The sequence below is a fragment of the Athene noctua genome, chromosome 3 (genome assembly GCF_965140245.1).
Source record: "Athene noctua chromosome 3, bAthNoc1.hap1.1, whole genome shotgun sequence".
Taxonomy (NCBI): domain Eukaryota; kingdom Metazoa; phylum Chordata; class Aves; order Strigiformes; family Strigidae; genus Athene; species Athene noctua.
The window spans coordinates 71,226,006-71,252,924 of record NC_134039.1 but is presented as its reverse complement, the minus strand read 5'-3'; the positions used below and the strand labels follow the sequence as shown (position 1 = coordinate 71,252,924).

Here is a 26,919-nt window from a genome sequence, read left to right as displayed (position 1 = left end):
TAAGGACCAAACTCCATCAGAGGATAACTGCACTCTCATCATGTGGAAAGGGAGCACATTACTAAGGCTAAGAGAGCAGCTCACATCACTGCTGCCCCTTATACCAGCTATCCTGTGAACAAGCAGCAGGTTGTTTCTGCTGGTTTTTATCAGTTTCATTTGCCAGGCTGAAATCTTCCCTCTTCTCCCACCTTTCCTTCCAAAATAATTTTTAAGAATCCCCTTCTGAATTTCCATAAACCTCCTGATAAAGCAGGTCACACGTAGGTCACCATTAATTTAATACCTCTCATTGATTTTAATGGCTACAAGATCAGGATCCTGGCAGGTTATGTATTTGAGCTAACAGCATCAGCAAGTAGCTTTCCTCCCTGTCTTCCCCCCACTGTCAACAAACATCTATAATTGCAAGTAACACTGCTAACAGGTAAACTGATACCTTGCTACTCGGTAGCTGACAAGACTTTTAATACACAACTGAAATAAGAGAATGGTTATAAAACTCTCCTAGTTCACTTCTGCTCTCTTACAGCTACTAATTCCTTCCCCTTGGTGTTTTCGCTTTCAGAAATTCAATACAGAGCCGACACTTCCTTAGTACAAACACCATCCATGTGCTTCCCTTAGGCACTTCCACTGAAACCAAGTGTGCCAGCTGTTACCAGGGGAGGAAGAATCCATTTCCATCACTACATGGTAAATGAAACAACATTGCTTCCCTTCCTCCTCTGATACAATCTGTTTCATTACTGCAAGGCATTACAGTGCCTGCATGTAACAGGATTTGTGAGAAAGCATCAAATACTTGAGGTGATAGAGAATTGGTTTGATCCTTCTCTGCAAACACAGTGGTACAAAGTTGGCTCTGGACTCACCTCTGGATTTACCAGTGAGGCTCCAGTGTTTGTCCTGAAGTGGCAGGGGACACTTCTGATACGGAGTTAATTATAAAACAACATTTTTCAACAATACTAAATATTACCAAGCACATCACTTCCAAGCTGAGTATAAAAAATAATTTGCAGGGGTCACTTCTACACTTACTTCTCATTTCATTATCGTTATTACCAAAATGACTTTGTGCAGGGTGGCAGCAATCATCAAACTGTGTGCCACATTAAGAAAATTGCTGTAGAAGTTTCCCACCAGAGTTGCCCCCCGCATCCAAGTCATCCACTCCTGGAGTCCAAGTTCCAATGATGCTCAGACAAATATCGTTCACAGAGCTGAGGTGCCAAAAACCACTCAACCTTTGGTCATATCTGACCACAATCAACTTGGATTGCAGGAACAGCTTTCAGAGCTGTAAAAACTCATCTCCGAAAATTTGCTTTGGACTGAAGTGATTTAGATTATGTATCAAAGCCTGTTAGTCATTCTCCTCAAAAACTAAAGATGAAAAACGAACCTCAGCTGTGATGAAATCTAATATTCCGTATGTGAATTATAGCATTATCTAAAGGCTCCAAAGAAGACCAAACCCTTTTTTTTTTTTTTTTCTTACTAGATGCTGTACAAATGCAGAAAGAACAAAATGAACTGAACAATTTCTAGCTTAGTTTTTAAAACGGTACTTTAAAAAGCTTAACTAAAAAAGGAATTGGGAAAGAAGAATGAAGCTAAGAGAGTACTTGACCCCAAACACTTGTTGTGAGCGCAACAGGAAATTTTTTAATTGCTATTTATTTCAACCTGCACCCCAACACATCTCACATTTCCAAAGCAGGAGGAAAAAGTCCAGCACAAAGAAGCCTGTCACTGCGCAAGGACACAGTGGTGGGTAGGAAAAGGACAGGCACAGCTGTAATGACCCCAGTAGCAGGATGAGCAGCCTGGAAGCACTCAGCTGTAAGAGTGCAAATAATAAGAGGAATAACAGAGTAAGAAGAATAAGAAACAGAATAAGAAGAATAACACAAGTGACACAGGAAGGGACTGATGAATGCATAGGCAAAGGTGATGGTATTTATTAAATAAAGAAAACCTGCTGATGGAGCAAAGGGCAGATGGAGAGAGAGAAACTCAACATGGGTGAGGGATAAGAAAGAACAGGTATGAATACCTCTTTAAGGACTTCTTAATGTGAGACAGTCAAATTAATAAAATGGATCTCTACAGGTATCTGAGATGACAAAGTATCCATTTCCTATGGACAGCATTGGGAGGAGATGTCTAAAAAGGAGCAAAGACCAGAAGCTCCCCAAACAAACAGCAGAAGAAGGGGCAAGGAGCCCGTGAAGGTAGCCCCTGTGGCTCTGCTGCCAGGGACAGGGTGCTGCTGCAAAATGCCTGAGTGGCCTGGAGGCAGAGAGGAAGGAGAGCAGTGCAGAAAGGGCTGGTGGTGGGGATCAGACAAGAGCCAGAGGCAGGGAGGAGGGAGCTGGCTCAGGGGAGCTCTACCTGCTCAGGAAGACAGTGCAGTGTTCAAGTGGAGCAAAAGGGCTGAGTAGTGATAGGATAAGGACCTGACACTGTGGTAGGATTTTGTAAAGAGTGGAAGGATGCAATACCTGCAAAATAATATGAGTACATAATTTAAGCAAACTCATGAGTTTTGGGTATTCTGTTATTCTTACATGTCTTAGCTGCATCAAGTTTAGACATAGCATCCCATTTATCTTGGCACAACTCAGATCCTTAAATTATCTCTGTCTCTTCAACCTCCTCAGAGGAGCTTTACTTCCAGCTTTGTTAAAACATGAAGTAGCCAAGGAACTGTTTTACAAAGAAATAACAGCTGAGGTGAAGGCTCAACCCCGCTGTAGGGCACAGCGGGCAGCTCAGTGGGCAGACCTGCAGAGCTGCCTCCAGCTGCCACTGCCCCACAGCGACCGCTCCTTCTTTCACTACTGAAGAGTTGATGCAACACATGCAATTCTCAGACATGCTGGGAAGTCCTGAGAGCACGCTTAATACATACAGGTTAGCATATCCTACTTGTGCCATTTTACGCAATATGGTGAGCTCCCCTCTGCCAGCCCAAATTTATCCATTTAAGCTGGAATAAGTACCGCTAAGGGGAAGGTGATGACCTAAGTCTCTAACATGGACAGCAAAGGGCACAGTGCTCTCTCCACACAGTGACCCTGCTTTTTATCACTTTTATGTCATGTGAGTGGCAAAGGCAGTGAAGTCAGTGGTGTTTCCTGGCATGGGCCCTATGCTCTCCCTCTCTGTCCTGAGTTTCCTCCCGTGCAGCAGGGACTGATTCATTCCCCTTTGAAAAACTGGGGCAGAAGAAGAAAATGATGACAGGGCGCACATGTTAACGATAGGAAAACACCAGCTGCTAACATGGTGCACCTATCAGTCTGCTTGAACAACAACAAGCCTTGAAAATGAAGCAGGGGTTTATTTTTAACATCTGTGTCAGATCTCTTTGCCTTTTAGAGAGCGTCTTGGGTCCGCCTGGGCCCCTTATCTGCTCGGCAGCGCTTCAGCGAGCTGCTACATGGTTGTTCCTGCAGCTGTGTCCTCCCCTCCTCATCCACCAAGGAGCTGGAAACCTGGAGTGTCCCTCTGCTGTCTCAGCAAGTGCTGTTTACTCTTCTAAAGTGATTCCCTAAGAAATACACAGACTATGGGAACATGGCATGTTGCAGTTTGTAAGGAAGAGCCTCACAGTGTCCACAGAGGCATGCATGGCGACACACCACGTTTCTCATCTAATAGTGGAGAGTATATTAAGGATATTAAGTACAAAACTTATAAAACAAGTTTTAATTTTTTGCTTAATATAAAATAACTAATAAAAAAGTTTTTTATTTCCTTAATAAAATATCCTTAGGCTAGGAGACCCTATCTAGGAGTCGAAAGAAAATTTTAATCCTCCCATTCAAACTGCCACACAAACTGTGATGAAAGGATGCAGTGCTGGGAAATAAAGAACTTGCTGATCATTTTAATCCTTCATCTTCCATTCAGCTTCCTACACCAGTATCCTGTTACCTTTTTAAGAGCCAACAATGCTCCTCTATTTCCTTACCCAATTCCCCATAATGCTATCATGTCAGACTTAAAAGCAACACTTCTCAGTAACTAAATGAATTCTCTAATTTTTGTTGTAGATTATAGAAGAGCTCTGACATCTATCTGTAAACAGTGACACTGTACACCCTAAAAGCCCACTTTTTGGTTCATCACAAAATGGCTGGTTTGCACAAACCCCCTGCCTTTGGTTCAAAGTGAACCTGCTCTTGACAGCTACCAAGGGAGCAGCTGTGGGACAGGGACCCAAAAGCCCACCTCTGAGTGCCATGGACTGCATACAATGACGTTTTTTGCATTTCTCTAGCGCATATTTCTATATAGCAGACAAAAATGATTTAGTAAGACAGCCCTTGATTACTGAAAAGTGTCAGCCATTTAATAACCAAATTTTCCAAACCAGAGAAGCTTGTGCTAGCTAAACTTGTTATTTTACACAAGAAAAGACAGTTATAGGGAAGAATTTTCTTTTGCTTCAAGAACATTCTACACTAGTGGTTCGCAGTTGCTACACTGAAGGCTCCTACACTGCACAATTCTTTAAAAAGATCCAAATCAGTGAATAAGTTGTTTTAACTGTCACTTATGAGGGTTTAAAGAACTGAAAACTAAAATATTTCCAAGTACCTGAAGGCTTCCCTGGTAATACTTCTGAAAAGAATGTATTAGGTCTGCTTTTGCCTTCCCAAGACAAAAGTCAAAAGCCCTCACAGAGAATTTTTCTCCCAGGCAAAGTGAGCAAGACCAGTACCATTTGTGCAGAACTGTAGCAATGTGCTTGGCTAAATAAATAAAACTCAGGTCACCTGCATACATTAGGTCAGAGCTAGATGACCCATGCCTCTATTGCTTTACACATAATAGGGTCATCACCAACACAATTAGTCTTACCTTATTGTAGTACTGCACCTGGACCGAGTGCCACTGCCCATCACTAACTCCCCCTGGAACGAATGGTGCCACTGTAGTGGTTGTCTCCCCTGCAAGGGCAGGCAGAAGGGAAAAAGTAAGTCAACATTAATGCAGAGCTAAGTTTGCGGTGAACTGAAACACAGAGAGATAGAGAGATATTGGGTAGAATCAGCTATTGCTGGTGGTCAAGTGAGGTTAAAATGTATATGAATTCTTCTGCATTTCTGCTAAAAGCAGTACTTTGAGGTTTTTTTGATATGATGAGTATCATGCTGGGATATTTTGTCAGTGAAAGGAAGCCTACTCCTTGTCAGAGCTGAGAAAGTGAAATCCAGAAGTACTCTAGTATAAACCCCATGGTAACCTTGGCCCCAGCAAAATTTTAGCAGTGATTAATGAAACTATTGGTGGCCTTTCAATATTTAAATTTGAAAGCAAGTCTGTGCCATTGAAATTGGAAAGCTGAAGCTTTTAAGCCAGGTCTGAGTCAGCAAAACCAGCTCAGTAACTAGGCATATCTGTTCCGAGGTAGCAGCAAAATAAACATTCATGTTGAAAGTACATAAAAGGCCTGGCACAGAGAAGGGATTGCTAGGTTTCAACTTTTTTTCTTTCTCTTTCTTTGTTTTTATTTTAACAGTTGGAAAATTCTACATAATAAACCACAGGAAAAATAACTCCCATAAGCCAACAAAGTTCATGGTATTGTTGAGCTTAAAATGTACTTTCAACTCTCTCTTTGCAACAAATACTTTACCCTGAGTGAAGTATTATTCCTGTGACCCCTACTTTCCTTTAATTCCTATCCTATATACTTCTGTTACTTAAACAATACAGATTTCATCTTAGCATGTTTGACATCTTGATGGGATTTTTTTTTATCATTTAGTGATAAAAAAAATCTGTGGTAAAAATGGGGGTTTTTTATTCAGCTAGCAAGTTTCTGCAAAAGGAAGGTCACCAATCTCCAATCCTTTTGCTTTGCTTTCTGTGAAAAAGTTGTTTCGACAGGTAAAACAGTCAGATCAGATGTCCAGAACTTGTACTGTTCGTTAAAAGCCACTTAAACTATAAAATATAAACCATTCTTCTTCCAAAGAAAATACCATTTGTAATATACAGGATCAGACCTGCTCTCAGGTGCAGCAGTGCAAATCTAAATTTAGTTTCATGTATTTTAAAGGAGCTCCTCCACATTTAAATGCATATAAGTGCAAGTAGAATTTATTTTTTTCTCACACATCCTCAGGGTGCCTTCCAAGCAATTTGATTCAAGTTTAGACAGGCGGAGCAGAGCTACAGAAGAAAGCACAACTCTCCAACTGCAGCATGTTATTTCATTACACTAATCCATTCAAAAGCCTGCCTTAAAATCTAATTTGGACAACTTTGGGGTAATAAAGGGAAAAATGAAACCGGATATCTTCAACCCAAAGGGCCCAGATATGCACTTAAGCATCGCTGGTAAGTTGATGGGGTTCACATAGGATTTACCATGGGGTTTGAGGGCAGCAACCATCACTGGCAATGAGAGTGCAACACTGACATGGGCTGTGCCTTGCTTCTACTGGTCTACTGGCTTGCAATGTCTTGCTTTTCACAAAAATAAAATAGGAGTTTGACTAGAGCCTGCATGTCTATCCTGAATATGGATAATGGGAAATAACAGGATTATTTCCTGAGTTATGTGCCTGATACAGAGGTACAAACATCTCACTTGATCTACATGTAACCCCACTTGACCTACACAACAGCCCTTTCCAGTTACTTGCTTCTGTCCCAGTAGAAAATATCCCCCGAACCTGTAACAAGTAGAGGCCGCCTGCCCTGCTGAGATTTAGTAAAGCCACCGAAGCCTTCCCACTAAACTCACAGACCTGCTCCTGGGCTGAAGCAGGAATGCAAATGATCCACCAAGAGGAACTTGCATCACCTCAGCAAGCCTGATGAAGTCCAGGGAGTGATTCCTGGGGGCTTCAGTGTGCTCCAACCACGCTGTACAGCTGTGAGCTAACAGCTTCACCTGCTACACCTGTCATGCCAATCAGCACAGCTGGATGTAGGTTTTTGGCTGTTTTAACTCAGGAAACACCCCTGTGCTGAGGCTGGGATGGTCAGGGTTTGTTCTGACCACACTTTCATCAGAAAGAACTTTGCACTGCCAGGGCTGGGTTTCTGGAGGAGACCTCCCCCTTGGGAGAAGGCCATGGTGGCAGGGATGTATGCTACCCTGAGCTTCACTTGTCAGCCTTCCTTTCTCTCTGCCCCCAGGAGCACCAAAAGACACTAGCTTTGTCCTAGTGCAGAAAGCAAGCAAACACCAAAGCCTCCGTTTCTTGTTCCCTAGCCCACTGTAGTAATGAGCGGGCAGCTAAGTTCTCCTAAATTCATTGTTTATGGCTTCATCAAAGAGGAGGTGCTTCTACAGTGCAAAAGTGTGTTCCAGCAACTGCTCATCACCAACCCTAATGAAGGGCAGGCATTTTTCACTTATCTGCTAGCTCTTCCTTTGGCTCGCATCTATTTTTTAGATAATACTTATGCACCTAGTTTCACTATTGGCGTAACGTATAAATGCATAAACACACAACATTTATCACAGTGTGATAAAATGAAGTCTCATATAAGCAAACACTGTCTTAGAGGCCAACTGTTATGCTAGTGCCAATTTTTTATAGTACTCGTAAACTCTGGCTTTTATAACTGATATGTTGACAAGCTCCTGCCTACAACAGCACGTGTAACCACCACAAACTGTTACAATCTGGAGTACTTTGCAACAGCTGGCATCAGTTGTTCACTGTACAATGTCAGCTAATTACTCAATTAATGAGACAGCAAATAGCTGTATAAAATCATTAAAGTGCATTTCCAAACATCTTGAGAGTATCTCCTGATTACAAGCAGAAATGCTCGACTCAAGCGAGGCCTCACCTGCAGAGAACGTGAGCTGGATCTGCTCCTCAATGATTTCCAAGGCAATGAAGTCGTGCTTCTCATTAAAACGCCCATTGTAGAGAAGGAGAGCGTTCCTCTCCCTGGTTGCAAACCTAGAACGCAGAGACGAGGGGTTAGTTCACGCTTAACAGCTTATGAATTAAAGACTGATGGTCAAGTCTCCAAGAAGAAAGACATCATTGTATTTAGCAGAAAACCAAGCCTTTGAATCTTTCTTCAGACAGAAAATTATAAAATTGAGGAGTCAGCTGCAGGATAAATCTACTCTTTCACACTCAACAGAGGCAAGCAAGATGGAAAGTACAGCAATCTACTCTGCAGAGATCTGCTGTGGATGCTGACTCTCACAAGGGGTAAAATTAAGCAGACGCACAATGCAACATGAGCATCTGACACTCGCCAAACAGTAGCACTTACTACACTTTGCAAACAGTCCGAAAGCTATGAAGCATTTTCACCTCAAAGGCAGGATACTTGCTGCCTGCTTGCTGTCTCAGTGCTACGGGGTACAAGGAAAGTCATCAACTTATTAAAAAGACCTGATGGGGAGGCAAGGGGAAAAGAAAGATAAGAGTTACTTTAACAATACCATGTAGGCAATAGGGGTTCTTCAATCAACATGTCAGTCAATTGGAGAAATTAAAATAAACACTTAAATGATTCCACTAAATCAGCTCAATGCGTGTTTTTTTATTTTTCTTGTGTGTCTAATATGGGATGTATCACACCTTCCCTGAAGAAAAAGAGGTCACCTCACTTTTAAAAAAGCCTCTTTTTTTGTCAGCACAGAACTTTTTCTGTGAAATTCTGCATGTTGTGTGTATTTTATAATTTTTAATTGAATCCTATTATCTTTGGGGATTTACACACAGCTTTCATCTACTTAGAAATGCAAAAAATTTATTACACTTTACATTTTTACAAATATTAATATTATATAAAGAGAGAAAGAGAGAGAAACCATGGGAATTTCTTGTGTTTCCAAATAGCAGTGTAGTTTGATTTTGTATCCCAAACTTCAGGATATATGCCTGATTTAAATTAACCTACTTTTCCTACAAATGAATCAAATGCTGAACGTAGTTAATGAAAACTGTCTTCCATGGACAGAAGAAATGATTCTTGTGCCTGTCACGTCATGTCATGTCTATTAGCAAGACTCTCATACGATTCAACAAAACCTGTATTCAGAGAATGTGAAGGAAGTAGTATTTTAGAACATCAATGTCTGGTATGTGAAATACAAAATTTCAAAAGCAATTAATATTTTTTAACAAAAGTTGTTTGTCAGGCATATGTATGTGGTGGATCACACTGAGTAGAGACATTTCAGAAACAGGACCATGAAACAGAGCTACACGGAAATGGAAATTTTTATTCCATATATTTTTTACTATTTTTGAAGGAGAATTAATTGTTCTGGTTCAAAAAACAGAAGTCAAATTTTGACATTTCCAATAAAATACATACTCCAGAGAATATTCATGATAGTCCATCAAAATATTATGTTACTGTTTTGATTACTCCTAATCAGTTTTGTAATATATCTTTAATTTTAACATAATATTATAGAAGTAAAATACAAACTAAATGAATTGAGACAATACTGTTGAAATATTTCAGTATTATCACAACACTGATTTAATCTTCAATTTTCACCATCAAACATTTCATCCAAAGGAATACAGTTCCTGTAAAACATTTCCCAAGACTTTATTTTTCTGTAGATAACTGTTTCAGCAAAACATTTTTGTTTTTGAAGATCTATCCAGAATATATATGAGCAAAAAAAATAGAATAATGTTAGTGATGTTTCTCTACTGGGCAGAAAGAATTAGTTTGATTAGTAACAATAGAAACATCAGTTCTGTTTGAATATATTTTTCTATACATATTAGGTTACAATTCTCTACCATAATTTTAATTATTAAACTATTACTTATTAAAGTATTATATTATTAAGCTATTTTAAAAATATCTTTACTCCATGTGTGCTCAGTTCCATTCTTTGCCACTTGTCAAAAGCATCTTTTGTATCATACTAATAGTTAAAGCACTACTGCTTCCTTTACTGGTTATCACCAGCTGGGGCAAAAGTTACTGTTTTTTAATAAAAGGGATATTTTTAATCTCAGGACATAGGAAACAAAAGACCCTTTCTGAGAGTTTTGAATAAATAGTGAGAAAACCCCTCCAGTGACAGTGTCTCTTGGACTGAAGGAATAGAAAGTGTTGGAAGGAAGCAAGGAAGTCATATAATGTTGGGAGCAGAAAGACATGCCTGGTCAGTAACCTAAATACTTTTTTAAAAATATCACATTTTAGTTATGAGAATGGACAATGCAAACATTCTGCTCTTTGCCAGGAGCAGATCATGAGTCACTCAAGGCTGAGGGAAGATAGGCACCCTGGGAATTTACAAATGCTTCCAAATCACAAAATATGTAATGGCAAATCATCGTCTAGTCAAGCTGCAAATTCTTGCTTATCCTCACATAATGTTTTCCACCTGCCTTGAAGGATAATAAAAGCCAAAGAGATAACAAGTGTAAATAAAAGTGAACTTCAGGTATGAAAACCTAAATGTATCGTTATCCCAGACAGTGTAGGATGAACTCCATGATGGTCTAAGGCTTTTTATAATCACACAGAGCGGACTGAGCAGCTCATGACTAAATCTGCCATCTTGTTTTAAAGATGGTAAGGAAACCCTGGTGTAAGCACTACTGTCCTATGGTAGTTTGCTGTTTCTCAGTAACCCCTACACAGAGCATTTGAGTTACTTTAACTTGAAGCACCCTACATGTCAAAGATCTCTTCCTGAAAGCCTGAAAAATGACACCACTTGGCTGAAGGGACAAGCCAAGGGTAGTATAGGTAATTTATGCTGGCAGCCAGCCCAGACCACTCCTTTGTTTGCACTCACTGTAGGTCTGACAAGTCCAACAGAGCCTTTTGCTCCTCGCCTTTTCCGTGTATTTAGATCTGATGCTCTAAAACGATCTTCACAGGCGCATCTCCTCCCTGCCTCAGCTTGTGTGCAAACTGTGCCTGAACTTTCTGATATAACCAAAATGTCAAGATTTCATAAAATTTCAGACCTTGGGACTGATGAAGGATAAAATGGAAAGAAGCTGCCTGTCTCCTGACAAGAGGTAAAACACCAGGTAACTGCTGGGTGCTAGATGGGACATGTGCCTGGTGAGGTCTTCCCTGAGCACTTTCTCTGGACAGACACATGAACATGTCTGTCTTTGTTGCTGTTCTTGTTACCTATCAACAAATCCATGGCCTTGCCCTTTGGGGTCGGTGCTAACATATTTTGTGTTATTTACTCACAGTCAACCGTGAGGGAGAAACCAAAGGTTGATCCTGACTGGATAAACCATGAGAAAGCTGCAAATCCACACCCTGTGCAGAGGAGAGGTGTGTGTGCACCTGGAGCTGTGGCTCCACAGCAGGCAAGCCCTATGCCTGACCCAAGAAGTCTTCTCCAAAAGAGGTTTTTTTCCCCTGGGATGTGTGAGTCAGGGGAGAAGAGCCCTAGTCCATGCAGTGTGGCTGCCACCATCGCTCCCCTCGCCTTCCTGAGTGCCCCCGTGGGAAAAGTGACAGCCAGTCTAGGAGGAGGAGGACTGTCCAACGTGGGAACATCGGGGCTGATGGGATGGGGATGAGACTGGTTGTGCCTGCAGGAGGGGAGTGTGAAGGCCAAAAGGAGTGAGGCAAGGAGCTGGGACAGTTGGGATTGTCCCAAGCCCAAGGCTGTCAACCAACAGAGAGCAAGGACCTGAGGAGGACTAGCCTGTGCTCAGCCATGGCCTGACAAGACCAGCTCCTTTCACAGGCTGGGCAACAGAAAAGGGGAAGATGCTCCCAAACAAGCAGCATGAACAGTTTGGCTCTGCAGCCCACCTGAGAGTCAGGAGGTCACAGGCTCAACCAGAAAAATGTGGCAAACCCACCACCCACCCTTGCACGTCTCTGGCCGAGGGCTGCTGAGAGGTGTCCAGAGACGCCCTGGTCCCCTGCCTCCACGCCGTCACCCCATGCGGCAGCAGAAGAAGGTCAGGACTTAGCACCTCAGCAGCATCCTCAGCAGGGCAGAAAATCAAATGCTTTCAAATAATACAACTATGCCCCACTTGCAGGAGTCACTGTCAGAAATCCCCCAAGTGATCTCTAAACGTAGGTAATTCAGTAGGTCACAATATTTTACAAACAGTCCCAAGCTCAAGCGGAGAAGCCACCAGCTACAGAGTCCTTCCCCACCGGCACTTACGTGAGGGAGACAGTGAAGTGGAATCGCTGCCGCAGCCCCTTGAAGGTGATGAAGGACTGTGGTGGGAAGCTCCTGGTGGTCATCTCGCAGTACGGCCGCTCATATTCGCCTGGGGGACACTCGCACTTGAAGCCCCCGATCAGCAGGTTCACACAGGTCCCTCCATTCTTACACACCCCTGGAGCACAGCGGCCGGAGCGCGCGTTCACCTCGCAGTACTCTCCTGCAAGGGGAGAAGCAGATGTCAGGGAAGGTTACACCTCACCCCAGCAGCCAGCTTGTGACACTCAGCCACCCAAGTGTTTCTACGAATGGTTAAGCTGCTTCTAAACTTCTGCACCTGACCCCCTCCGCAACTGAGGCACAAGCCTGTAATTTCAGGGGCGTAAGGATGCTGCATTATCTTTGAAGTCTGAATTTTCAGGGGGTGCAGTATATGATTTGCTGAGCAATCCTCTTGCAAATATCCAACAATTTTGGTCTCAGATTTCAGATTCCTTGGCCACTCCACACCTGGTGATAAATATAAAGCTGGTGACAGACAGATTTACATGAGACGAGGTAACACCACCAGTTAAAAACTTGCATGTTCCCTGTCAACCAAAATATGTGTAAATTGTTCCAGTGTTCACTATGGGTTAGAAATTGTGTAAACAGTTAAGTGTTTGCACTTCGCCTTTAGTGGAATTTGCCTTTGCTGCCCATGGCAGTGACAGGGCACAGCCGAGCTCACGACAACACAAAATATTTATAGAAAGAATAAGAAGGATGCTGATGACACATACATTGCTTCCACCTTTTCCTATGCATGCATCCTGCAGGTGACAACCATTTTCTGAACCCTTCAGAGATAGGTGCAGTAACTCTCTGCGTGCTGCTGGCTGAAGCTGTTTTCCCCTCAAATGCTTCATCTTTATCCAGCTTCAAAGTGTGTATTAAGATGTCTTAAATTCAATACTAAAGAATGAGATGTTTTGCTTTGTATGTACACCATAATTTTTCTTGAGTTTCCCCAAAATCTGAGAGTGAATCACAATTTTAAAAAAAAATAATGTACAGAGGATATTAACTTTAAAAAATTTGCCATGGTTGGGACAAAAGCAGCTGCAGAATTAATCATTGTACAGAAAACTAAACCCTCTGTGTGAGTTAATTAGTTAACATTTATGGTTTGGCATCTGTCTTCCCAGGGTATAAAGTGTATTCAGATCCTGCACGTAAATCTGCACAGAGAAACTGAAGATGGCATATGTAGTTGAATTTTACCCAGTAACAATGTCTGACAAATAAATGTAAAGCAAAACTCCTCAACACAGCCAGCTGAAGGAATAAATTTCCAACAGTTTGATATTTGCATGATTACTTGCTACCAGATTATACAATTACATTAAATCAAGCACAGTTAAAACCATGCAAATCACAGAATGGTTTGGTTTGAAGAGATCTTAAAGATCATCTAGTATACATTCCTGGAGGAAAGTAAAGCAGCAGGAGCTGTGGGCAGTGACTCACAAACAAAGGCAAATTAAAACGGAAAGTTTTGCTCCAGTCGCTGCCCCTGCAGCTCTGCTCCCACAGGTTCCCACGCCAGACCTGCCCGTGCTGGGTGGCAGGCTGCGGCCAGCAGTATTGTGCATCCAGGCCTGGACCTCCACCTCTTTTCTATGCCAGGCTGTAAACTGCAATGGTTTGTGGTTGGTTTAGCCACTGACCCAGGGGTAGCGATCTCATTTTGGTAGCAATCTCATTTTGGCTCTCCATCTTTGCTGCCTTTCTCCTCTCGCATCAACATCTTGTGCCTTTCAGGCAGGTATGATGTATGCTGGCAAAATGCAGGAGCAAATACAAGAGTGCCATGACCATGCAGCCAGCCAAATGCACTGCCCATCCAGGTGGGCTCATCTCCAGAGGACAGACCCCTGCTCCTGCTCTGTGCTCCCCATGATGAGCAGAGCCATCACACAACTGCTGCCCAACAAATGCATTTGTGGGTATCTTCTGGGAAACAATATACTAGGATGTTTCAGTATGTTTAAAAAGAATGTAACACAAAGCACAGGAGAGTTGAACATATCTCTCTCTAATAATGATTCTTACAGTTAACAAATTAAGAAATAAATCTTTCCTGTCCGAGGGGGTGCAATTGAAAACCTCTGAATAAACCATACAATCAAGAGTTCAACTTCAAGCCTGTGCTTTTCTGATTTTTCTGGGTTTTTTTTCAGTTTTTCTGATTCAGCACTGATGGTCCTATATTCTCACTTTAACATATTAAGATGAAATGCTGTGAAAACTACTTGATAAATATCTTCCTGTTTCCATTTATCAGCTGTGAGTATCAAGCAAGATGTATGTATGTGAAGACACTTTCCTTAATACTTTAAAATGCTCTACAATGTTTTTCTTTTGGGAGAAATTGTATATTTAATCCAAAACAGAAAATTCCCTCAGTGTATTGGATATGCCTAACAAAGCACACACACACATATCAGATGCTCTAAGAGGACACTATAAAAAGCGCTTCTTGATGATCTGCTGCATAAACACAGCCAATCCCCCCTTAACACACACACATCTTGTGTACAAAACTCTCAAAAAAATGGAAACCCACAATTCCTATAGAAAGACCAAACAGGTATGTCACTTTAAAAAAGTAGTAGGATATTTTGTGAAATAACTCTCCAACTCAGAAAGGAATGTAATCTTCAAGGCTTTCTGAAAACAGAATGATATATTTGGCAAAAGTAAATAACGTGCAGGCTTGAATACACAGGGAGAAAAAGGAACAAGCTAAAAGGAGAGATTCCTGGCACTGTAGCATGCTGTGGAAATGCCATGGCAATAAGGAGGCGAAATATAAAAGCCTTAGCTGTAAATCATTGATGGTTCTGTATTAATTCTGTGATATAACAAGAATGTATAGACCATTTGTTTAGATACCTATACAGGCATGAAACCATTTAAGAGAAAAGAAAGCTTACAGAAATGTTCTACTGAATCATGTTTATTACTGGTTTTCACTGCAATGCTTAAAGTAATTAAAAAAAATGTAGTTCAACTTTAAATATGATCCTTTGTCCTATATTCATTCAGCTGTAGCATCACTGATGTCCCAGTTACTAAAATTATTCTGAATTCTCTTTAGTCTGTAATGTAAATGAGAACTGCATTTGATGCATATTCTTTGATGTTGAATTTTCATATTTTATGTATATTTACAAAAATGTATTAAAATAGAGGTTTTGAAATCTCTACAGTAACTTCAAGACATCATTGTGCTTCAAGGCACAAAGGCCCAAAAGTGCCTGGAGTAGTTTAGAAGCAGGGCATTTTTGGCTTTATGGAGTACCCATTTGAGCAAGTATTTGAAGCAGGGCTCTGATCAGGACTGGCAACAGAACACACCTCTGTTTTGCTCTTGGGTTTGTCACTTACAAGGGTGGCCACCTACTCCTGGACACATCATCAACCCACAGCACTGCTCTGCAGGAGCTTTGAGGCACGGCCTGAAAAACATCCTCAAAATATGAACCGAAGCCCACATGACCTTGAAGGACGAGCTGGTTGCTGGCTGGAGCTGGAGTCGGAAGGCCCTAAGGGGCTACTCGAGGAGCTGAAAAGGAAGGGATCTGCATCCGCCAGCCTTCGGGATGAAAAGTTCTTCTGTGTGTGCTCGCAGCTGAAGGTCGGAGGGCTGGGACGTGCTGTTGGAGGGGATGTCTTGCAGTCCAGTGGGAAAAAATAGTACAGGAGGGAGCACTGCTGTGCAGCGAGGGTCTGGAGGGGGTTGGGTGATAAGAGCACAGCCCAGATAGCTGCCACACGCAACCTGGGGTCAGTCTGCGATGCTGGCGATGCTGGCATGGCTCACCCCTCACCCAGCTTGTGAAACTCCCCTTTGCTCCTCACAGCACTTCCTTGGCAAATATAATTTCATTTTTCACACTGGCCAGAATTTTAGGAATCACTTAGAAACTACTTACATATCACAACTCTGTGAAATCCCAGCAGGAGATGTGAAGCTCAGTCCTTCCAGTTGCTAAATCTAAAGCATGCACTGTCAGATAACACAGGCCACGGCTGCCTGTTATCTGCCGGCAGATTCCAGAGCTTTGAAAAAATCCTGGCCCAAGCCAGCAAATGGTTTACTGTTACAGGACAGTAGCTGATCTTATAGGCTCTCAATTAATATTGATGACTCTTAAAGCTACAAGTCCTGTGGCTTTTACACAGCCCTTTATGTAGTCCTTGAGATCACAATGAGATAGATGCTTTCAACACTCTTTACTACTCACAACCATCCTGTATTTAATATATCTCTTCTTCAATTTTAGGGCTAACTACAAAGATGTTGATCATAAAATTTCTCTTGTTAACTTTATGCAAGTGAGGACACCATGATATCAGGCATAACATAACAAGAACAGGCAAAGCAAAAGACTGGCTAGAAGATTTGGTCTTCCTCTGACCTATACCAAGTAAAGTAATGGAAGCATTTAATGAATAAACAATAAATGATGATAAAAAAGGGAAAAGATATAAAAATAAACTGTCTGAAAAATGAAAAAATAATCTCATCACTGCAAATACCTTGTGAGCTGAACATTATGTGTTTCAAACTGCACACTGGTATGCATCAATGAGCTGTTCTTTGCAGAAATCTCCCTGTGGTTTTGCTGATGAGTTGCTTGACCTTACAACAATAGATAATGTATAACGTTTGAAAGCTTGCTGGAAACAACATGATGGCATTGGAATAAATACAGAATTATTCTACATTTCAGTTATATCCCACAAAATGTTTAGGGACTTGACCTCAAAAATCTGTACTGTTCTCTGATTGTTTTCAACTGAAATACTACATTAAATATATATTTACATGAAGCAGCTGACCTGCACTGATGATTTTCTTTTTTTCCAGTTTTCCTAGACATGTTAATTTTTCACTCAGTATCTGTAATTGTTTGACTTGAACTGATTCTTCTCTCCTTCTCTCCTCCTGCCATTTCCTTTAGATACATATTAATCTTCTTCTCCATGTTTGCAGTTGCTTTACCAGAATGGAAAGCATTCTGAGAAGCTGATTTAAGCAGCCAGCCTAAAATGATATACTTAAAGTGGAAAGGATAAACAATAAGAAATAGGGACGAGTAAAAAACAACATGAAATAGGGCAACTAAATTCTTCAAAGATTTCCCATTGACCCATTGCCCTAATAAAGAACCATCTATCATTAAAAATATATTTGCTATCTTGCACATAATGGGAAAATCAATCCTCCTTTTCCTCTAGTAACTAAACCACTACTAACCTTAAATGACAATTGGCACTAAAGCAATCAGTGCACTAAGTAATAAGAAGGCTGTTAAAAACAAATTAGCTGCAGAATCAGCCTGGAAATCTCTACTGGCACAAGAGATAAAGAGGTTTGGAACCAACGTACCCACTTCAGGGGTGGTTTCAATGTAGTTCAGGCTGAGTGGGAGTTACTATAGCCCCCTCCTTTCCCCAAATATGTTCCACTTTCCTCCCCCTCCCTTGTGCTGGCATTCATGTAATCATGCAGTTGACTGATTTGTGGAGCTAAGATGGCAAAACACCCTTCATTTCTTTATTGTAGTGTTAGTGATCTTCTGATTAGGTCCCTCCTTAGGATTGATGGGATGAATAGCACGGCAGGCACAAGGGAAGGAGGCAGGACCATGTACCCAGGAATAAGAATGAAGGAATGGTCTTAGAAAGGTTTAACTGTTATGGAAATACAGATTTAAGCCATTGTAGATGGCTCAAGTGTGAGTGCAGTGGCTCATACTTGACTTAGGTAAATTGGATCAACACCTTCAGTAGACACCCACCTCTCTCCACTGACTGTGCATGGATATACTGCAGGAAAATTTGCCTAAAATGTAGGTGTAAGTCAAATCATAAAAATGAATATTGGATTTTGCCCATAAAGGGAAATTAATTACTTCAGTGGCTCTATGGTACATGAGTCTACCTTCAGAACCTATTGGGAGAATTCAGCCTTACCTCCCAGCAAATGCCACTTACCAATGAAACAAATACACAAACAAAAATCTACTAGTTTTATGAGATAAGTTAGTGAGCAGTTACCCAGAAAAAGTAACCAAGTCATTCTGAATGAAGGAGAAGCTGGATCAAATAGAAATATATTAGTGACTGTGATTAATTAGGGGATGACTATATTCATGTGCCATTTTATACAGATGACTCAGAAGTGCTATTTGAAGAGCAGAGGTAAAATTGAGGTCCATTAGAAATCAATGGCCAAACCCCTACTGACACTTGAAAGCTGTTGTGCAGATGCACTTTTTACTCAATACTGACACTGATGGTCATCACTTTGTGAGGTTACTACATTATGCTGCTACTAAATGTTCACATTTTAAAATATACTTTGGTCTTTCCTTTTATCTATTCATTTATGTTTTTAGAATTGGGACTGATTTAGGAAAATTAGAATCAGCCCCAACCTTCTTACAGGGAGAAACACCAGCTTACAGTCCACTTTGGGATTTCCCTCCTGCCCTTTGCTTTCTCCTCCCTTTTCTGCTTTCTGTGCTATAAAAGCATATTATGAGAAACAGGCTAAAGTAGAATAATACATAAATACATACATAAACACACACAAGCACACCCCACACATAAACACTCACACTGTTTAGGACTAAATCCCTCTGACTCGTAATGACAGTTGTCCTTCACTATTTAAGTTGCTAAACGTTCCAGATTTAACAAGATGTATTTGCAAATACTAAAAACACTATGCAAAATAACACCAAACACATTACTTCCACACTATATATGTATATATATATATCTCTCTCTCTATATATATATATATCTTGCCAAGTAGCTCTCTGAGGGGATATATAGAAAATGATCCTATAATAAGATACTCAGGAAATCATCATTTTATCTCTTGATCTGGTTTAATTTTTCTGCGGGCATAAGCACTAAACTCTGAGATGGTGAGAAGAGAGGGTGCAGAATTACCAGTGGTCTTTCAGCTATACATATCATCCCTCTCCTTTCACCATCACCCTTCTCTGTTCACTGTGCCTTCTTCCACAAAGTTCCCCCTGGGCATCCCTGATAACTCACAAATCAGATTTCCAAAAATCATGAGACTGGGCAAAATAAAGGTAATGAGATCTTTAATCATGAGATGGTCCAAAATAATGAACATGAGAGGCTTTTTATTTTACTTGTCTCTGACACTGCAGGTGGCATCTGCTGGCCCCAAGGTGTGTGAGAGCTCTTGGTTGTCAAATTTTAGGCCAAAAAACACAGCTGAAACCAGCAGCTCTGAGGGAGATCCTATTCCCACTTCCACCCCAACAGGAAGATGCTACTTGACCCTTCCCAGCTCTTCTTCTGGGGTCCTTGGGGACAGCATCTGCACCCTGGCTGCTCTGGAGTCCTGCAAGCTCACTGGTCAAACAAACTATTTAATCCCTGATCCACCTCCTGATCCTTTCCCGCTAGCGACCAAGCTAAACTGTGTTTTACAAAAGCAAGAGTAGAGAAAGCTCAGGTCTCCATCTGTCAAGCTGCTTCAGGCTGTGCCCGCTGATACACTGCACACACAGAGCAGCCACTGAAAAGCTACCCGTCCCCTTGCCAGTCCAAAATCAGGCCCAGGATCCTAAGCGCAGCACCAGCCTGAGCAAAGATGTTCCTCTTCTCCTTGCCTCCTCCCCTTCCCTGGTCACAAACCAAAGCAAAACAAGACACCCTGCAGGGATGGATAGATGGATGGATGGATGGATGGATGGATGGATGGATGGATGGATGATTTGGGATTTGGGGGTTTTTGTGCTTTTACGTTTAAATTAGAAGGAATAATTGGGGAAAAAAAAAAACAATACTGAGGAGGATTAGTGATATTTAGGGCACATCTGTTGGAGAAATGAATTAATCTGTGGATTCCAGAAAATATGAGCATGTTCTCAAGATGATATATGCTTAATTTGAATGGTCACTGGACCTCATCCTCCTATGCAACTTCCACCAGTGCTGGCAGGAACAGAGCACAGACGAAAGTCATGACTGGGTCTTTAATACCTGTGCTCTCTTCCTTGTATATTTCTTGAGTATTAAAAATCCTCAGTCATTAAGCCTCCACTCTGTCTACACCAGACACCTTTCACCTTCCAGTAATGAGGCCAGGAGTGGTGTGAGCACCAGAAGTGCTACCAACACTTATTACAAGTACCATGATTTTTTTTCCCTATAGCACCTTAATGAGCAAGGAGCCAGACACCACAGTAAAACATTCTCCATTTAACAAAACACTCCATTTTGAACTCAACCTTATGGTTTGGGAAAGAAAAGAGACAACTTGGGTTTTTACAGCCCACGGATTAGTGTCAGTACCTCCAAAAAAGCCCCAACGGGTGTTTTTGCAGAGCTGGGGTGCATGCTCAATGGCACCTCATGCAGAGACATCTCTGCGTGAAGCCTGGGCACTGTTCTCCTGGCTCAGGCAGGTGGGCAGAGGTGCACACAACGTGCCTGGCTTCTTTCTCCCTGCTGCCTGCTCCTACAGCACTGGATGTATTCACCCCCAAGCTCCTAAAGAAATGCTGAGGAAAAGTACTTTTTTTGAGTAACTTAGATGTGGCAGAGGACAATGAGAAAGAAAACACCCATGACTTCAGCCTGGCACAGCTATGCAACCATTTTTGCTCTATGGGGTCCAATCGGTCTTAATGTCTTAATTGTTTGATTAAGATTTTACAACTATCTCTAAGCTCTGTAAATTATTGAAACATTTGTTGTAATGTACAGTACCCTCACAGGGTGTCATCTCCTTCTGCATTTGACCTGTAAGGTAAAGCTTTAGAGACCTTTTTAGCTTCTGTCTCTCACACAGTTCTATATACAGCACAAATCTACACAAGAGAAAAAGAAGAAACACAAAATTTTTCCAGTATATATTGAGCTCTGTGTCAGGTTTATATCTAAGACAATTATAATAATGCAAATTGCACTGATTTGGGTTAAGATATGTTGATGAAGCAGTGCCTTTCAAAAGCCTAAGCTTTATCTCTGGATATATTTAGCAGGGGAAAAACATTACTGTAGATGTCAAAGATAAAACTCAAATTAGATTATGCCATTGTGTCTGCAATTTGCATTATGTCTTACTTGGAATAAATCTCTTCCTAAAAATCCCATCTTAAAACCAATGAGAAAGCTGGAGGTGTAAGAACAAAACACACCTCTGCATAACATACTTACATACATTTACAGAGGAATATCCCTTTCTTCGTTTATTTTTAAGAGAAACAATCATCCTCCACCTTTACTACACATTCACCTGATACTATACTTTGTTTTCTCTGCTCTCCACGCCCCCTGTTTCATCTCCAGGAGCATTACTTGAGGAGGGGCCCATTGAGGGAACCGAAGACTGGAGCAGCCACCATGGCTGGAAGGACACGTTCCCTTCGGGACAGCCTTTGCACTCTGGTTGGTATTTGCATCCAGCGCACCTGCAGGCACTTCAGCATGGGAACCAGCTGCCATACCTAGTTCTCACCTCCTTCCATGGGCAGCAGTGAGAAAGAAAAAGGGCACTCACAGACGCTGAGTGCCCCTGCTCAGATGACAAAAAAAATCTTGCAATTTTTACTCGGCACCACCACTGGCACCATTAATTCCCCAAGGCCGTTGTTCTACAGACCATTTTGGCCTCATTCGGCCTGGGATTTTCAGAATATATTAAACTAATATTTAAGTGAATGAGGAAAGCAAGCGAGGTGTGATGGCCGGGCCAGGGGTGTGTGTGCAGTCACATCTTTTATCAACAGGAACTCAGGAGCTGGAAAACCAATGTGCTTTCAGGCACCATCAGGCTTTCCGCACACTTTCAGCCTGGTTTCTCTAAGCTGTTTTCCACAGAGGAGGACACCAAAAGGCTGCAACTCCCAGTTCCCAAATTGGTAGGGGATGGGAAAACTCTAGCGCTTATTTCTGAGCAAGATAACATCTCAAAGCAGATTAGAAAGGGAACATAACTGTAAATAACTGGCCTCAGAAAAAGAGGAAGAAGAGGGCTCAGGAATATGAAGAAAAGGAGATCTGGGTCTCCCTTTCAGTGGCAAACACTACTGTTTTCTTCAGGGGAATCCAGCCTTTATTGCACTAAGATCCCATTTAATTTTTACCATGTAGCTGTTACGGGCTTGATGTTTCAGCTCAGAACGAGACAAAGGACAGAAGAAGCCATCTGCCCTGGTCCCCAGCAGCCTGCTGGGATTAACTGCACAAGCAGCTAACTCTGTACACCTCCATTACAGGAAGACTGGTGAGAGCCTACATTTTTGTTTTCCATAAACTAGAAGTTTTCAAAGAAAATCTCATTCTCACATCTTCTGCGTAATCCAATGCTATGGTAAAAATCATGGCATTTAGACATAGGCAGACCTCAACCAAATCATGCCCCTTAACGTCCTAGGTGGTCCCAGAAACTCTGGTAGAAAGAAGCATAATGGCCAATTAGTGAGAATAATTGAAGAGAAGCCATAAAATATTAATAAAGCAACTAAAAAACGTGCCTAAAGTAAATCTATTATCGTAATTACATCTCAGCAGGCTAGGATTTCAGAGCTTTATATTTTCATTTTATATGAGAAGTATTAGGTTAAAAGAAAGTTATACTTAGAAGCACTGTACAACTGTATTGTGTATTGTAGGAGTTCAGAGGTTTTGCTTGATGGAGTAGATAGGACTGGCAAAAAAAATCCGATGCTCATCAAATTTCCACTGTTATACATGGAAGGCAAATTTTGAAAAAAAATCAAAAATGCCCTTTTTCTTGTCAAATTAAAAGGATTAGGGTTCAAAAAATAATCCCATAATCTTGTGTTTTGGTAGCCTCAAAAAATATTTCATAAACAGGTCAGGAACTGAAAACAAAAAGCAACTTAATCATGGAAGCTGACTTTTTCTTAATGACTCCTGAAAAGGGCCTTGTAATGTCACATACATCTTACACAGAAAATCTCAAAATCAACGTCTTTTTAAATCTACATAATAGGTAGAACTTCAGAAGTTACTTTTTTAAAAAATATTTTTATACAGAGTCATTGAAAATGAATCCAGTCAGTTTCCACAGTTTGTACTTAATTCTTTTTACAATGGTTTAGTAGATTAAAATTATTTTTGTAAAATGTGGCTTTATTTTAAAGTCACTTTAAATTATTACCATCTTGTTAGAGTTAATATACTTTCTTGCGTGATCTATATTGTGTTTAGTTATTAATTTAAGACATTCATCTTTGTAATAGTATTTCTTACAATATGCACATCAGTGTGCTGACCCCTTGAAGCTGGGTGGCTCTAATTAAAGTATGTTTTATAGTTATTATATTGGAAAATTCTGCATAATAGCTCTCATATGAGTAGCTATGGAGAATTTGAGAGACAGCCTGAATTAAAGTATCTTCATCGTGATTTTTAGAAATGTTAAATTCGGGTTGATGACTGCTGGAGAAGCTGCGATTCAGGGGCACTGTACAGTGCAGGTCGCAGAACAAAACCCAGCCCCAGGAGGACCAGGGGCTGGGATGAAGGCACTGAACCATGATGCTCTCAACAAAAGAGCATTTGCAACAACAATGAAGTTGTGGTTCCCACCATGCTCTGCACAACTGTATTGCAGAACTGTAATTATCTTGATGTGCAAGGCTAAGTGCCTCAGTCTGGTGCTCAACTGTCGAAGCTTTCAATCACCATAACACAAAAACCAGACACACAAGAAACTACTTTATACTTTTTTCCTCCCTAAGAGGACATGATCCTGATACCCTCATCTCTGCACCCAACCATTCTTTCTGCCACTTTCCTGCTGTTTATCTACTGATGAAAATAAAAATGCCTAACTTGAGAATTATAAACACATACAGAAGTCAAATATGTTTTTCATAATTCAATACTGAATTGTAAGGGGGCTTCCCAGTTCTGTTTCCCAGTTTTGTATTTAAAGTCAGAAGAAAAGAAGACCCATTACCTTGTTCCTTGGAAGTAATATTTCTTTTTTGTTTTGGAAGATCTAAAATATTTAATTCCAGCCTTCCTGGAATTTTTTTCAGCTTTCACCTCTGATCTACTATGAACACTGTGAGGGGCTTTCCAGAACATGAGACATATTGGAAAAAATACTATCTCATTATGATTTTATCTTCTCCACAAATAACTTAAAGGCAAGTTGTTGCTTTTTTTTTCTCCTCCTTTCTCTTCTCCTTTCTCCCTATCTGATTTGTTTTCAGTGAGAAAAAAACAACCAAGACACCTAGCCATTGGCAAAAAAACCCCCACTTAAATGTTAGTCTAATAAAGGGTCTATTTTGACAACTTGCAAGTGTATGGTTGGCTCTATTAGAATGCATTTGTGTGGCTTAAAATTTTATCTAGCTAATCCTTCTGACATTAAACTACGAGGAGAAAAAAAAAGTTTTATGATGTACAAGGCTCAACTGGGCTAAATTAATAAAAACACAGTTGTAAGATATGGTCACAGAGAAGTTGGCTGTTGTTTAATAAACTTCTATTTAAAATATTTTAATTAAAACAAACCTCAGTGTGTGTAGTTTCTCCGAGATTGATGTTCTGCAATGCATATATATGTTCACAATTATGATAGTGTGTGGGAATTTAGCTACATCAGTGAGGAGGGGTTTTACATGTAACTATAAAATTATAATATCAAATAATTCCACTTGGTGTAAATATGCTCCACCTTCCATCTTTTTTTTTTTTTCCCCCCCCAATTATATCAATGAAGATAAGCAAATGCATTATAACAAAGGTTTTCAAAAAGCCTGGGAGAACTGCGACTCCCATTTAGGTGTGGTAAGAGAAATCCCATCAATCCCATGAGTACAAGGGCCTAAAAGCTGCTGAAAATTGACAGACCAAGATGATTTAGAAAGAAATATATATACAACAGATTAAAGACAATAAAAGAGATTTCATGTATGCTAGAACAAAGGGAAATCTATATTTAGACTGGTGTGTTGTTAACCAGAATGCCAACAGGAAGCCTGAGGTGCTCAGTACGTATCTCTCTCCCACTGAACACCACTAACTGATAAGATCATACTCATAGGACATTTCCTTGCCAAGAGGTGGGAAGAAGAGGTCAGGTGCCACAGGTAGGCAGGTACCCACGACAGGCTAGCGTTTGCCTTGCTCATGTAAAGCCAGCTGCCTGACAGCAAACACGAGCTTAGCTTGGCATGGCTTCAGGGTCAAATATGTTATTTTCACATCAGGGATTTAACAAGATTTGACTTTAATGAAAGGAGACTAAAGCCAATGTTAGACATGGCAGGGGGGTGGGACTAGATGATCTTCAAGGGTCCCTTCCAACCCAAACCATCCTGTGATTATACCTGGCCATTAGGGCTCAGTATTAAATGCCTATATTGTAGAAGAACTGGGGCTGCACTTGTTCAAGAGCTGCAACACCGTCACCCTGCAGTGTGTGCTCACAGGCCTCTCATGCGTGCAAGCTCCTTGACTTCATACCATACAGCCCACAATTAAGAATCTACCTTCTCTCCATATTGAAATGTAACCTAACAGACATCAATGGCATTAATAGCAAGTAGGTGTAAAAATCTAATTGTAAGCATGGAACCATCCTCAAACGGGTTACTGCCCAAGTTCTTTGGATTTTATTTTAACTGTGTGCTATTTGAAATTATCAACAATGGGAGAGAAAGTGTAATATCGTCAGAGATAAACTCTGCAGGTGAAAATGAGGGGAATGGCTAAATGAAGAGAACCGGCCAGCAATGCAGTCATCTTAAGGAGAAGCAAAAGAAGATAACCTTTAATCAGTAAGGAAGATTTCCTAGACCCTGAACTATTTGAAAGAGCTGAATTTGTAAGTATATTGGTGAATTACTAAGGCAGTTTCTGAAGCCAGGGCTAAGTGATTGGTGTGTGATCTGCTGCTTGATTTTACAAAGCACCCATCACACCTCCACTGCAGGAGCACCCAGTATAATAGCACTCTTGTCAAACCGTTCAAAAACTGATTAAAAAGAACAAACAAAACATTAAGCCTGTAGCTGGGTTTCCACATGACAGCAAAGGACTTTGATCAGTGCAAGTATTTCCACGGGCAAGGAGGATAAGAAGCAAGGCTGCAGAAGAGGCATCTGAACCCCCAGCACTTGCAGCAGTTCAGCTGAATCAAAGATCATCTCACGTTCACCGTCTTGGGATGGGGGCTAGGGAGGGTTCGTACATGACTGGGGAAACTTTCAAACTTTAGACAGTAGCTAGTTTATGCCCATCAAGATGAGGATAATGTGATAACTCTTTGCTTGGGTTTAGGAAAAAGCATAGCAGATTGATGTGAAAGCTGCAGGCCATTTACACCATGCAAGAACTAAACTGTCAACAAATATACCACAATAATCCAATTAGAAAAGGTTTTTTGCATCCTGACAAGTGAGCATAGGCTGAAGATTAGCTGAAGGACATATCCTCCAGATAAAAATCCACCTACAGAAGTGGTAGACCTCTTCAGTGAGTCCTGTGAATCTAATATAAACTCCAGATTTCCAACATCCATCTCCACTGACTTGGTGACATGGACAGGAATATAATCAACACGACAATATTTAAAAGTTTAATAGACTTCAGCTTTTGACTGTGTTATATAAAAATGTAACTTTATTCTGTTTTTATTGTTTCAGTTATCTTTTGGAGCAAGTAGTCATGCAGTTCTGCTATCT

At 40.9% G+C, this 26,919-nt stretch overlaps 1 protein-coding gene across 1 annotated transcript in view; it reads right to left on the bottom strand.

Moving 5' to 3' along the window:
• The window catches only part of CELSR1 (cadherin EGF LAG seven-pass G-type receptor 1), a 173,875-nt gene that overhangs the window by 68,341 nt on the left and 78,615 nt on the right, over positions 1-26,919 (bottom strand). The window contains exons 3-5 of the mRNA XM_074901601.1: positions 12,140-12,362; positions 7,834-7,949; positions 4,879-4,967 (exon numbers count right to left, since the gene is read on the bottom strand). Coding sequence (XP_074757702.1) covers positions 4,879-4,967; positions 7,834-7,949; positions 12,140-12,362 — 428 coding nt within the window. The remainder of the gene's footprint in view (positions 1-4,878; positions 4,968-7,833; positions 7,950-12,139; positions 12,363-26,919) is intronic.